Source organism: Lithobates pipiens, unplaced genomic scaffold (genome assembly GCF_037356315.1).
Source record: "Lithobates pipiens isolate NorthernLeopardFrog02 unplaced genomic scaffold, aLitPip1_a1.2 Scaffold_13, whole genome shotgun sequence".
In the NCBI taxonomy this organism is placed as follows: domain Eukaryota; kingdom Metazoa; phylum Chordata; class Amphibia; order Anura; family Ranidae; genus Lithobates; species Lithobates pipiens.
In genome coordinates this window covers 35375228-35390108 of record NW_027507718.1, presented here as the reverse complement: position 1 = coordinate 35390108, position 14881 = coordinate 35375228, and the positions used below count along the sequence as shown (strand labels likewise).

General features: G+C 39.7%; 1 protein-coding gene across 2 annotated transcripts in view; it reads right to left on the bottom strand.

The window, feature by feature from the left end:
• Positions 1–2011: 2011 nt before the first annotated feature.
• Positions 2012–14881, bottom strand: part of DMRT1 (doublesex and mab-3 related transcription factor 1) — a 206362-nt gene continuing 193492 nt past the window's right edge. For both annotated transcript variants that reach the window (XM_077475009.1, XM_077475008.1), the window contains one exon: positions 2012–6315. In XM_077475009.1, the coding sequence (XP_077331135.1) occupies positions 6158–6315 (158 nt within the window). In that variant the 3' untranslated portion in view covers positions 2012–6157. The remainder of the gene's footprint in view (positions 6316–14881) is intronic.

The following is a 14881-nucleotide window of genomic DNA, read 5'->3' as shown; positions in this document are numbered from 1 at the left end:
TGCCTGTATATGTCTTTATATTTTTTAGGGCACGTTGGTTTGCTTAACCCAACGTGCTAAATGCAATATAGAAAAATTGGGCCTTTTGTATTTGTATTTTTTATGACACATTGGAACTTCAAGAGGAACTTCACTCACCCAATCAACGTTGACCATTTCTAATCCTCATGTTTCTAGCATTAGTTAATAGAAAGGAAAGTATATCAGATTTCCTGGTTTTAAACTTTTTTTTACATTTCTTCAGTTATGCCCTGGTTTCTAGGCCTAGGAAATTATGTCATACATCCCAGAATTCTTCAGGAGTGGAGGAGTGGTTTTCTCAGCTAAGCACACCTTCCTGCATGCATGCCTAAGCTACGGGCACATAGATTCTCAGGAAGTAAATGCTAAAGTAACCATTTGCTCTTACTCAAGATGGCCATGGCCAGAAATGCTAGGGGGTTGTTTTTCAAAGTGAATCTCAACAAAATAAAGCATAGGAACATTTACGGGTGAGTATGCTTTGAATATTAAAGGAAAAGTTCTCTTTTTGGAAAAAAATAATAAATGCACATTTTTTTGCTGGTAAAAAACTGTGCATTTATAATTTTTCTTGGGCTCCTGTAAAGCACTGCACCAGCAATCAGCAGATCGCTGATGCCGTGCAGGCAGTGTATCTGCTTGCCCGTACATCCCATAAGGGTAAGCAGATACAATCTGACTAGAAGCATGAACAAACTACCACAGTGCTCCAAAGCACTGTGGTAACAGCCGAAAAAGCTGCCAGACCTTGTAGTTTTCCCATGCACAGAGACCTGTCAATCAGTGACGCGGCCAGGCAGTCCGTTCGTAACATGTTACATTTTGCACCCTAAGGCGCCATGCACACTAGCATTTTACATAAGCTCAAAAACAGCTAGAAAAAAAACACTGGATGAAAAATGATGGTAATAGTAGCATTTTAGTAGCTTCTATAAGCATTTAGCATTTTATTAATCTTTTATGCAGTACATGAAGAAAAAAAAAAAAAGCTAAAGAAAAGTTCTTATCATTTAGAAGCAGTTAGCAAGAGCATTCAGCATTTTTTTCTGCTGTGTGCATGAGTGCACTAATGTGCATGGGTGTAACGTGTAACATGTTAAGGAAGGTAAACGTATCCCTTAAAAATGTATTAAATAGTGTTTTTGGTTTGTGGTGCTCAGATACAGTGAAGATGTCCTTTAAGCCAACATGCCATAATTCACGGAAATACGTTTTACAGATCTCACTGCTATGCATTACTTTCCATCATCATTGTACTTTATACTGCATTGAAGTAACCAAAATAATTCAATCTGCATCCTGTTCTAATTAGGATTTTGTACAAAAATAGGAAATAGAATGTGAACGGTGTGCATAGCTGAGCATAAAAAAAAAAAAGCTGCTTAGCTAACTTAGAGAGGCAGCACTGCAAGCGTTAACTTAACCCACACTTAACATTAAGAGGGCATTAAATGAGAAGGAAAGGCTGTGACCTTATCAGTTTTGATTTGCATTTTATTGATGTGAACTTAACCTGAAAGCCCCACTCACTGATGTGCTGAGTTGACAACTCCTGTAACAGAATTAATAGAAGATCCTTTTGTCTACATAGTTATACTATGCTGACAGCTCATATACATGACATTAATAGCAAAGCCAGGAGCATAACAGCCCAACCTCCTCTGTATGGGCTTTTTCAATGAAAACTGTATATAGCTCTACAGTCAGAAGTGTATACATTCCCCTCCCTGCCCTATAGTGTGTGGCTTTGTCACAATAGTGGCACTCGAAGGGCACAGAGACTGCAGTAACTGGCTGACAAGTGTGATAAAATGATCTGCCTTAACTAAACTCATAAAGCACTAGGCAATAAAACTCAATCTTCTGTAAAATCCAATTAAGTCATTATCTGACTGATTGTATCTTTAATTGAAAACAGAAGTGACAGTAAATTTCTGTGATATATCAGGATCAATCGATACCGCTATACGATGCAGCCTCAAGAAGTGATTTATAATGTCAAAGCCATATAGGTAACTCCACATTATTCTCTCTAAAACCACTGGTGGATGAAATTAAGAGTAAGTACATTTAATAAAAAAACAAGATGGTCAGGTTATTGATTACAACAGATGGGGGTGAGATGAAATAGATGTTTTCAAAAGCACAAGGCGAAGAAAATACAAGTAATTTCTTTTTTTTTTTTCTATTTTAATACAGCTCGCCAAGTATACACACAGGTAAATTTAGTCATCAATAACATTTTTTTTATTTTTTTATTTCCAGTGCGGCTGCAATGACATAGAACAATGCTCATGAGACTTGAATAAAGAATACAACTCAGTGTAACCGTTCAGCCTAGGCTTAGCATTAAAACAGTGTGCATTAAGGTTAATTATGAAACCATTTGTATTAAGATGTAGCTAATAAACGTCTAGTGTTAATATCCGTACAAAACCTTAAAAACTCACAATGCACATCAGACAGCTACTGTAATGGAATTTACGTACTACATTCTTATAAAACAAAATCCACTTTTTATTTAAAACAAACTATAACTGTTTCTAACCCTTTCTTCTACAGTTCATATTTTAATGGAGCTTTCTACTTATACAAATAAAAGTGGACACTAACCACAGTAAGCAGTAAGCACAAGTGTTTGCACCTTACACATCTACTGTAATGTCATTTGTTTGGTGGACTTAAGGTGCCCATAGACATTAGGTGACAATCTCTCGATCAGATCTCTCAGTCAGATTGAGAGATGATCCTGTGTACAACAGCCCCAAATGAGTGTTCTTTGGGGGGGCAACACAAATAGACAGCTTAGAAAACTTTCCACAATCACAAGGGATGAAACTGTATGTATGCAGTTCTTCCCTATAAAGAACACTTTGGTAAATATAACACTTGTGTTTAGGGGAGCAAATGGTCTCAAAAGACCATGCAAGATAGATGATACTTGCACACCTTCTCCAATGTCTATGGTCAATGTGGTCTGGCACTTTACACATAGTGCCTAGGGCATTCTCCTCCCTCGTGTCAGCCAGCTGAATACTGCCCTTCAATGCGCACTTTAAGCTCCATCCTCAGCAATTATAGGCAATTCAGGAAAATCATGGTTTTCCTGCAATGACAGACACTGGGAAACCATGTAGAGATGTAGCTTCTCTACCCTGAATCTGCGTATTCAGTGTCCATAACACCTTTAAGGACTGAGGAACAACTAATCATTTGCACCCTTAGAGGGACAAGTGAACAAAAAAGTTGTCACATGTATTGTAATACATAAACAGCTCTAACAAATTGTTATACAATATATTAAAACCATAAAGGAATAAGTAAAATAGCAAAAACAGGACTGTGTTTGTAAGTGCTAAATTTCAAAAGAGGGACTGTTATTGACCTGGTCATCCGCTGTTGGACTAGTGCTTGCCAGCATCTATGAGATAACTACAGCTTGGACTTGTTCTGCAAATCATGCATTTTGTGATCCAGGCTACAAAACACAGTGGGGTTGATTTACTAAAACTGGAGAATTCAAAATCTGGTGTAGCTCTGCATGGTAGCCAATCAGCCTCTAAATTCAGAATGTTCAATTAAGCTTTGATAAAGAAAATTTGGGAGCGGATTGGTTTCTATGCAGAGCTGTGCCAGATTTTGCACTCTCCAGTTTTAGTAAATCATCTCCAGTCAGTCTTGCAACCCTGTTAAAACAATGGATTTTGTAAGGCAGGTAGTACTGAGCTTCTAGACTAGCTGGCAGCTATAGGTGGAACCTCAGGGCTGCTCTGGAGCACTAGTCATACATCTGGTCACTGAGTGTTGTGTGTGGTGAGCAAGTGGAGAGGTTTCTCACTGTCTACAATTACATTCTTTCATACAGGACAGAGGGTATGAAGGAAGCAATGGTTTCTCCATGCTGTTGAATGTATCCTAGCAGACGTCCACTTTTATTTCTAATCAGAGATCAACCTTGTAAAGTACTCTGCAATAAACTAGCTTGGTTTTCATTGTCTTAGTATGTGGAGAACAAGAACAAAGTTGCTGATATCTACATGCAGCAAAAATATTCATACAGTATTAAAACATGTCAACACATAATATGAAATATTCATTACATTTTATATCCAACTCATTTGTCCAACACATGTAACACTTTAGGCACTTAGTAAAGTTAAATTTAAAAAAAAGCAGTGCTACAAAGTACGAGTGCATGTGATCTCAACAAATAACTGTAAATAAGGCGCAAAATTGCAATCTTTAAAAAAATTAACTCAACAGTGCAAAGCAAAACATTTTCAAAATATAAAGTGCAGAGAAATTAATCAAAATATAAAGTGCAAAGGTGCAACTAATACTGCATAAATAAGTCCATATATTAAAAATGTATTAAATCAATCATTCAAAAATATATGTATATAGTTAATGAATCAACAAAGTCCCATCACAGAACATCCAAAGTGTGTTATCCTCCAAGGGATGTCACATGTGCAAGAAAGGGGAACATTTATATTTTGATGATTCATTTCTCTACACTTTTTATTTTGAAGAATTATTGCTTTGCACTGTATATTTTGATAAAGTAATTTTATAATTGATTGCAATTTATTTACAGTTATTTGTTAGGATCATATGCACTATACTTTTTAGCACTGCTTTTTTGTTTATTTATATTAGGAACTGGTATCACAGTTTTTTTTTTTAGCAAGCTTCTTATTTTCGTTTTACCCACGACCTAGCATGGATTTGCATATATTTTGTTATAGCTTCACACTTAGTAAAGTTGCGTATATCTGGGTCAGTAACCTCTACTGGGTTGATTTAATAAAAGAGTATCTTCAACACTTGCCTGAGCTCATGTCTAATACCCAATTAGCTTCCGTGGTGTTTAGGTAGATCTCCTAGCAAACAGCAAAATACATTTGACGTGTATGTACCTTCAAAAGGATTAGAATTGTGATCATTCTTGTGATTTACACACATCTGTCAAACTACACTGTCACACAGGTGATGCATCAATTTTCTGGCTCAGTAATGCAGCTTCCTAGTTACTCCTCTGCCTCTACCCTGTTCATTGGACACTGTATAGACTGTATCAGCAGCTTTGTTATATGAACAGTGAACTGACCTCAGAAACTGTAAAGCTGAACTAGGGAAAGTGAAAATGCAAAAGTCCGGAATTTTGCATAATTTAAAGTATTAAAATTACATCACATGTATGGCTTGAGTAAGCATTGTATTCAGTGCAAAAATAGTTTCCTTTTTGTGTTCCTACCATACATGGGGTGGAATTTTAATACTTTGATAAAGAAATCAGAGTGCACAAAAATTCTGGACTTTGGTATTTTCACTTGGTCTCACAAGACAGCAGCACCATCTATCTATGCTCACAAAACTACAAAACGAAGGAGTCAATTACTCAATTACCTCGAGTAGCATTATCTTGGTTTTATTTTCCTGAACTAGGGAAAACGGTGAACTTTCTGGCTTTACAGTGTGGCTATGGTATCTGAGTCACATGAATGATTTACCAGAATTTCAAATCCTTTGGCATGTAAAACAATTAGCAAATATGTATTAGCAGGTTGCTTGGAGTTTTACTTTAAACCATTTGGGATTTCCAGGGAAGCTGAGTATGTGAAATGAACACGCACTTGGGTAAATCGTTTCCTTATTAAACCATCCATTAGGGCTTTAAAATTCATGAAACCACAAGTGGAAATTCTTATTTGCTAAGTATTCATTTCTTTTCTTTAATCAATGAAAGAAGATATAACACAACGTACTGTAATCAGGGCAGGAAGATTGAGTCATGTTCAGTTGTTGGGGTACTGCTCAAACTGTCAAATCATTATGAAAATGTTAGTGCTGAGTTACTGGACTCTTAACCAAAACTAAAAAGGGTTCCTGTTTTGCCAACCTTATTAATATAAAACGTGTCAACACTGGGAAAATCTGTGATTCTAAGATAAAGTGGCATATGCCATGCAGATCATAAAATTGTCTTAATTTTGTAAAGGGGTGAATCATAAAGGGGGGTACTGCCGTGCTTAGGGGGGTACTGCCCTGCTTAGTCTTTACATATAACCCTATAGTAGACCTAACTTGCATGGATAGACCGTTACTGTACAGATGGTTTCAGCATGTGGTTACATCAGATCTTGGAGTCATCAGCCATGCTTGTTACTGTGTAGGTGGAGGCATCAGTGGGAGCTTCACACTCTGCTACACCTTTGGTGCTTTCATTGCTGATTGGAGAGCTGCTGGACAAAGAAACCAATCCAGAATCCTGGCTGCTGGGTGGTGAAAACACTGTGCATACACAGAAGATAAAGACAAAATACAATTTGTTACTTGTCTTACCTAATAATGAAAAAAACAATCTACTAGACATATATTGAAAATATACTTTCTGCAGTCTCTCATGATGTGAAACACAGACACTGTTTCAGGTAGCCAAAATATAAGCTCTTTGACTAGACTGACTAGCGTGCACTAGAAAGCAACACAGAACTAATATTGTACTCAAAATAATAGTAATTTGGTAATGCGGTCTTTTGTCATATTAAATTGATCCACATTTCACACAGATTTCACATTTCACATTGTTCACACTGGTACCACACGACAGTTGTACTACTGTGGATCCAACTTTGCCCTTCGACTTGATGTCTGACTCCCAACCAACTTCAATGAACAGGATCCGACAATGGCAGGCCCTTTGTGTTTGGTATGAATCTTGGGGAGGAACCCCATGCCAAAAAAAAAAAACTTCACAGGGTCCCCTCAAGTCCATACCAGACCCTTCTGTCTGGAATTAATTTCAAGGGAAACCTCCACGCTCCAAAAAAAAAAAAAAAACGGTGTGGGGACCCTTATCCAAGCACGCACCCCGGCAGGTCAAGATGGGGTGGGGAATGAGCGAGCATGATGGGGTTGTGACGTCACAAGGAGGCGGGGTCTCCGGATAATGTCACCACGTCTCATGGCTATATAACATTACAGTGACAGTGAGCGTCAGGAGAAGATCAGAGGAAGAACCAGCAGATGAGGAGAGAGAAGGACCCGGAGGAAAAACCGACAGCGGAAGAAGACATCAGTGCAGCGAGAAGAACCGGCAGAGGAAGAAGACATCAGCAGAAGGAGAAGAACCAGAGGATGAAGACATCACCAGAGAGTGAAGAACTGGAAGGAGAAGAAATTGGAAGAAGAGACACTGGAGTTGCTATAATAAAATTACTTTGTCAAAAACCTATGTACTGGTTTTATTTTTTTTATACTTTTTTGGGGGTGAATGAGTAGGAGTACCATGTACACCTACTCATTCACACAGGGTGGGGGGCCAAGATCTGGGGCCCCTTATTAAAGGGGGTATTCAGATTACAATAAGCCCCCCACCCACAGACGCCGACAACCACTGCCCAGGCTTGTCGGGAAGAGGCCCTTGTCCCCATCAACATTGTGCTTTGTCTTTTTTTTTGGCGTGGGGTTCCCCCTTCAAGATCCTCGAAGCACAAGATGCATGGCAAAGTCAGATCAGTTAACCCCCCTAGTGGTAATCCCGAGTCTGGCTCGGGTTGGGAATTTACTAACAGGAGCGGTAACCCCGAGCCAGACTCGGGATCGCATCGCTGGATGCAGGGGAGGACACAGGGAGAGTTACTTACCTTGTCCCCTGGATCCAGCGATGTCCCCCGTGCTGTGTGATCGAGCTGTCCTCCGCTCGATTCACAGTGCCGAATCCCGCCGAGCTCCGTTCCCTGTGACGGGAGCGGAGATCGGTGCCAAATTCAAAAAGTAAAAAGACATAAAACACGCACAGTACTGTAATCTTACACATTACAGTACTGTATTAAAAATTACACACCCCCTTTGTCCCTAGTGGTGCACCCCCTTTGCCTGCATGCACTTTTATATTATAAATACAGTTTTTTCTGCCTGAAATTTGGAGATTGTCCATAGCAACCAAAAAGTGTCCCCTTTTCAGTGTTTTAGGATTTGATTACATTATTGAATAATTTTTATTATTATTTATTATATTATAAACTTGATCATACCTGGGATGTCTGCTAGACTCTGGTTTGAACAGATTTAAGAGAGTTATTCCTAAGAATTACAGGACTACAATATAAAAACGCCAAACCAGACTGAATCATACCGCCAGGGAGGTTAAGATGATGATCCGACCTCAATGATATTCAATGGGCTGAAGAAGGACCAGTAGTGCAGGAACCTTTTTCAAAGTCGGACCGACTTGTGTCGGACCAGTTAAGATAGCTCTCATAGGGAACCATTGATTTATAGACATCATGCAAAATGTGCTCCCAATGTCGGAGTGTATGTCATACCAGTGTGAACCCAGCCTTAATGAACAAGCTGAATTTAGAAGCTGATTGGCTACCATGCACAACCTCATCAGATTATGCACTCTTCAGTTTTAGTAAATCAACTCTACTGTCACATTTACTCACTTGCAAGCCTGTAGAACACTAGTTCTTGTGGTTCCTCTTCATCCATCACTAAGCCCTGGTTCACACTGGATCATTTTGACATGCGATTTGGCACCGTCCTAATCGGAGAAATGCCGCATCTGCCACGCTGCACCAATTTCTGCACAGATGTCAATGTAAATCGCAGCCCAAAATCGCAAAAAGTATTACAGAAACGATAGAAAGGTTTCTGCACAGATGTCTCTGAAATTGCAGCCGAAATCGGGACTGACAGGCGGGAGTGAAATTGTGCAAGTTCAACTGAACTCGCACGGCTTCATTCCTGCAGCTCAGTGTGGACCTGGGCTCAAGGATATATAAGTCAGCAGAAGGAAGCACAGCTGCAGAGGGGGAGGGGTATTTGACCCATCTGTCTGGCTGAATACTTCCAGTGGTTGGGAAGCAGAAAGTTTAGTATGTTACTTCCTCTTTTACAGGTAGTGCTATTAGTAAACTTGATCATGCGGTATCAGGGCTACTTTATTTACTGGGAAAATAAATAAAATAATAGGCTCACTTTAATCTTCATAAGCCTTAGTGGTTGTGACATATTCTGAATAGCAGGTTAGAAAATTGCTGACCTAATAAGCATGTGTAGATTTTTTTTCTTACTTTATCATTGACACCAATGGCATCACCCAAAATCTTCAGCACCCACTGGAGTTCCAGGAAGGGAAGAAGGTGGGAGCAGCTGGCTCCAGCACTCAGGGGCACACTGACAGGCTGAGACAGCTGCTGATCGGGCATCCAGGTGGATCCCGACAATATGGTTGGGATCCTTCCAGAGCCTGGACTGGCTCTATGACATCAGCTGACAGCTGTCTTTAGCCCACTGTTGGCTGATTGTGTGAAAAAAATGGGGTTGCTTTACTATTTCTTTAGTAAATCAACCCAATAATTAATTGGTGTTATTCATATTCCTGCCAGTAATGTAGTAGCATATTAAAAGAGAGGTATGGCCAAAGCTTTTTTTGGCCATACTTCTCTTTCGGGTCACAGGAGTGCACTTACTTTTTGCTCTCCTGTGACCCGAAAGAGAAGTATGGCCAAAAAAATCTTTGGCCATACCTCTCTTTTAACCGGTTCCCGACCAGCGCACGACGATGTACGTCGACAGAATGGCACGGGCAGGCATATTGGCGTACAGGTACGTCCAATATTCAATGCCGCCCTGCCATCGGGAGCGCGCCGCCGCCGGCGCGCTCCCGCGCTGGTCGGGACCCCCGTGAGTCCGGTCGCAGGACCCGCGGACTCGATCGCCGCGGGCATCCCCCGCGATCGTCTCACGGGACGGCTGAATGGAGGAAATGCCGTGTAAACAGCATTCTCCATTCTGCCTAGCAACTAGTGACGCTGATCTCTGCTCCATGTGATTGGATCAGAGATCAGTGTTCACTAAATGAAAGCCCAACCCCCCCACAGTTAGTAACACACCCCTAGGAACACTTAACCCCTACACTGCCACCCACTGGTTAACCCCTTCACTGCCAGTGTCATTTACACAGGAATCACTGCATTTATATAGCAGTGATTACTGTATAAATGACAATGGTCCCAAAAATGTGTCAAAAATGTCCGATGGGTCCCCACAATGTTGCAGTCACAATAAAAATTGCTGATCGCCGCCATTACTAGTAAAAAAATAAATAATAAAAAATTATTAATAAAAATGCTATAAAACTATCCCTATTTTGTAAACGCTATAACTTTTGCGCAAACCAATCAATAATCGCTTATTGCGAGTTTTTTTACCAAAAATATGTAGAAGAATACGTATCGGCCTAAACTGAGGGAAAAAAATGTTTTTTTATATATTTTTGGGGGATATTTATTATAACAAAAAGTAAAAAATAATGCGTTTTTTTCAAAATTGTCGCTCTATTTTTGTTTATAGCGCAAAAAATAAAAACCGCAGGGGTGATCAAATACCACCAAAAGAAAGCTCTATTTGTGGGAAAAAAAGGATGTCAATTTTGTTTTTGGAGCCAACCGCGCAATTGTCAGTTAAAGCGGCGCAGTGCCGAATTGCAAAAGTGGTCTGATCTTTGACCAGCAAAATGGTCCGGTCTGTAAGTGGTTAATATGCTACTACATTACTGGTAGGAATATGAATAACACCAGTTAATTATTGGGTTGATTTACTAAAGGAATAGTAAAGCAACCCCATTTTTTTTACAGCTAGATATGAAACATTTTTTATATTTATGTACACCATAATCATATATTGCACAGAACAGAAATCTACCTACAATTAGTCCTATACTTCTGGGAGACTTTTCAGGGGTTAATCATTCAAAGTGTTCAGAGGATAGTTTGCATCTCATTGTATTTAAACTTGAATTATTAAAATGAGGAATATTAAACTAAAAAAATAAAATTGTCCAAAAAAAAAAATCTCAGCAAGTAAAATCAGTATCAACGGAAAAGCTAATACTATCCAGGCAACTTTGTAAAGGTGGATACACATTATACATTTTTTTTGTTCAATTTCCTTTGTATTTACCTTAGTGCAAGGGCCTGTCTAAATGCATACAATCTGAAAGTGTATAGGCCTAACCTCATTTTATATGGTTTTGGTAAATCTAAAAGGAAAGTTATACCAGGAAATTGTATAATGTGTAGCCAGCTTAACAGTATTAGGCTGGGTTCACACCGCTGTGGCAGCGAGAACCAGATGTGATTCGCACCGCACTGCAGTGCAAATCACATCCGATCTCTGCGCGATGCGAGTTCAGCCATACAGATAGTATGGCTGAATTCGCATCGCACCCGCCGCAAACTCGGGACCCTTTTTTTGGTCTGCAGCAGAATTGGATCGCATGGGTGTTCACACCATGCGATCTGATTCCTGTCCGAGTTTGCAGATCGCACTGCGATATGCGAACTGATCTGGGGGTGTCATTAACATTTCACTGACACTCCCAGCAGTCCGCATAGGGCAGTGTAAACTGCCGGCGGGAGGCATGCGATGCGGGAAAACGCCGCGGATGCGCGGTGTTCCCGCATCGCTTCAGTGTGAACCCAGCCTTAAGGTCAGAATACTATCCAATTTATCTAAATCTGAGAATAATGAATTTAATCCATTTTGGAATAAGGCTGTAACATAACAAAATGTGGAAAAAGTAAAGCGTTGTGAATACTTTTCAGATGCACTGTAAATGACCTCTTGAGAAACAAAGCACTATACAAGACAATAGGATTTACCTCCTAGGAAATTATAGAGCAAGTTCAGTTTGGAAAGTGAATGTCCACCTAGCAACGTTAATGTATACTGAGCATAAAGTATATGTAACCTCTCACCTTGTAAAACAATCCATTCAGTTTAAAATTGAAATGAAAGGCAAAGCATTTATGTATACATATAAAATAAATACTTATTTTCCCTCTTTTATAAGTTATCACATACCCCTTGTTCTCAGCTGCATAAGGAGCTCAGAGAGCCAGGAGAGTAAAAACAGCAGGACACTAGTCTGGGGGAACAGTGTCAGCACAAGTCTAATCATTGGAGGAGAGCAGGCTGAGTTCCCAGCACAGCCAGAAAACTGACCACGCTGTGCTCTCATATCTAGTGTGCTCAGTTTTTAATAGGACCGGCAAGAACCCCGGGGATTTTGCACAAAGGAAGCAATGCAAAGAGAACAGCATATTTTTCATACCAGTACATGGTACAGTAGGCACATATCAGGAATATGAAATGTTGTAGTAACATATTCTTTAATAAATATAGTAAAACTGTGTTCACTTCAATTATGTTTCATTTTTACCTCTTATGATTGGATAATTAGGATGGGTTCACACTGATGTGAGTTGGATGCGGGTTTCTCAATCCAAATTCGCAACTGAAACGGCGAAAACAGTCAAGCACTGGACCCCCTGTTGTGAGCCGCAGCACGTGTGAACCCAGCCTTAACGTGAGCACAGCTTCACCTTTTTTACTAATCCAGTGAACGTTCCCTTTGCTAAGACATTTACTTTTCTAAATGTACTGTCTCTACCATTTTTCTACTGTTATATACATGCCAAAACACCTAATCTCATTACTCACTCCAAGCTTTTAGTAAGGACCTTCTTATTCCATGGAAGAGAGAACCCACTGGTTTTCCCATTAGACTTAGGTTAGGGACCTAAGCGGTGACATTTCACTGCACTCCCTACTTCCTCCCACAAGACCATAATAAACCTGGACTGCCTTTTTATGCTTTTTTCTACAATTCAAATAATCTATTTGGGGAGAGTGATATGATCCTCTGGCTTTATTAAAGAGGCATCAGTTAAATGGAACAGTGAATTTTGGTGGATATATTTCTCCAGGAGTGAAAATAGAAGTGTCACGGATTTCATACATTTTAAAGGTTATCATTAAATATGAAAAAAATCAAACAAACAACAGTACATTTACATCTGTGATCGCTTTATCAGAGTTGTTGGAATTGGTAAAAAATACCAAAATGGCAAGCCCTTATTAAAACGCATGGTAAAAAGCAATCCTTATTATGTGATATTCAACAATAAACTAAATAAAGCATTATAATGACATGAGCAGTTGGGAATGTGAAGCAAAAGGAACTTATGAAGGCAGGTCCTGCGACCTCTGGTTTTTCATTATACCCACAGTCCTCTGCCTCCTAGCTCCTTCCAAGCCTGAATGTAATTAAGGGGAAGCTGCAGTGGCAATTTCTCTCCTCATTAACTTGCTGATTGGTTTCAGCCTCAAGATTTCGCCAGGCTGCAGTTTGTCACCAATTCCAAATGGCCAATCGTTAATACTAATGTTTGTGTAACTAACTGCCTGCATCTGCCACTGCTCCTTGTACAACAATAATGGTGGGAAGGTACATTAGTGCTCATGTGTTAATTCAACCTGTGTTCATCAATGGAGAAATCTATGGCGTAATTATGTTAAACGCATTGGTAGCCCAGTACAGGTCTAAATCACAGCAGGCCGTGCCTTGCTCTGACATGTTCCCTGTCAACAGTTATTATGTTTGATTACAGTCATTTTTACAGTTTACCTAAGCTCATGGATATGAAACAGGAGACACTAGTCACTGAACAAGAGCACCGCTATCCACTTAGACACAATACTTGCTAGTATTATGGCCAATGTGTAATATCACATACCCTACTGTATAACAAAAGCAACCTAAAGTTTGGTCAGAATATATATGTCTAATAAATAGCACAACTCTAATCTCACGTGTAGTGTGTTATATTTATTTTAATAATTCATTGTGCCAGAATTTTGGCAAATACCTTTATACCTTAGTCTGGCACTCCTTCCACTGGTGCTTGTTTTTTCCAGGAACCCTCTGGGGTACCCACTGGAAGGTAGCCTTGTCTGTGACCTGAGTCAGTGAGCTCTTCAAAAATTTTTGTACTCTCACTACTTTGTATAAGCTCACATGAAAATCCCTCTTGGATGGTTTTTCTTCATTGGACAGCTTCTACCTCCAGTATAGTTGTGCTCTCATCGAGGGCTAGCCACTTCTACAAGAATGTGTCAGAACCAGTACCGCCACCCCCCCCCCCCCCCCCGGGGGATTATTAGGGAGTCCCTCCTTCCCCTTTACTCCCAACCTCTCTGTCCTAGTCAGTGCAATGAAGTCATTGGAAGATCAGACAACCACTACTACCCTAAACTATAAAATGAATAAAGTTTAAAAGTAAGCTGGTGGACCACATCACTTAGCTGCATATGTTCCCCACTATACACAGCCTCCTATACTAGAGTACCTTGCTACAGAAAAAAAAAAGCAGCCATAGTTTACTAATCAAATCAGCTGACATTGTTAGTTGGAGAGCGGACTATGTTTCCCTATACCCTTTAATAAAGTGCAAAAGATAATGCACTTTGTGCCCTCTTTGTGTTTTATGCAGTGTTGGATTTCCCCAGTCTGAGAAGGGCTGCACCGCTGCATCATTCTAGTCAGAGTTGTCATATTGTTTTGAGACTTATAATTAACACGATAGTAGCCTCCATCATTTCTGAGCACTGTAGTGTCAAGTTTGCATATCTTTCTTTTGATAGAAATAGGATGGCAAAATCTGGCCGATAATAAACCAAGATAAAAACAATAGACAGCATATAAAACATTTCACAATAAATAAGCTGCGCAAGTATGATATTGCATGCCTATTGTATATACTAGAAAACACATTTTGGCATTCTTTTATTATACTTCTGGCTCTCGCATGATAATTTTAGGTAGCCAGGATTCAGGTTTCCATTTAAGGCATGGGTAAAACTGTTTGCTTGGAAGAGTCAAGCTTGAAAGGTTTCTAGTACAGGTTGATGACACATAACCAGAACATTCTTAAGAAGTTGTAGGGCAGTTTATACATATAATCTTAATAGTAAATACCTTTGTTTGCTTTTTACGACTCCCAGA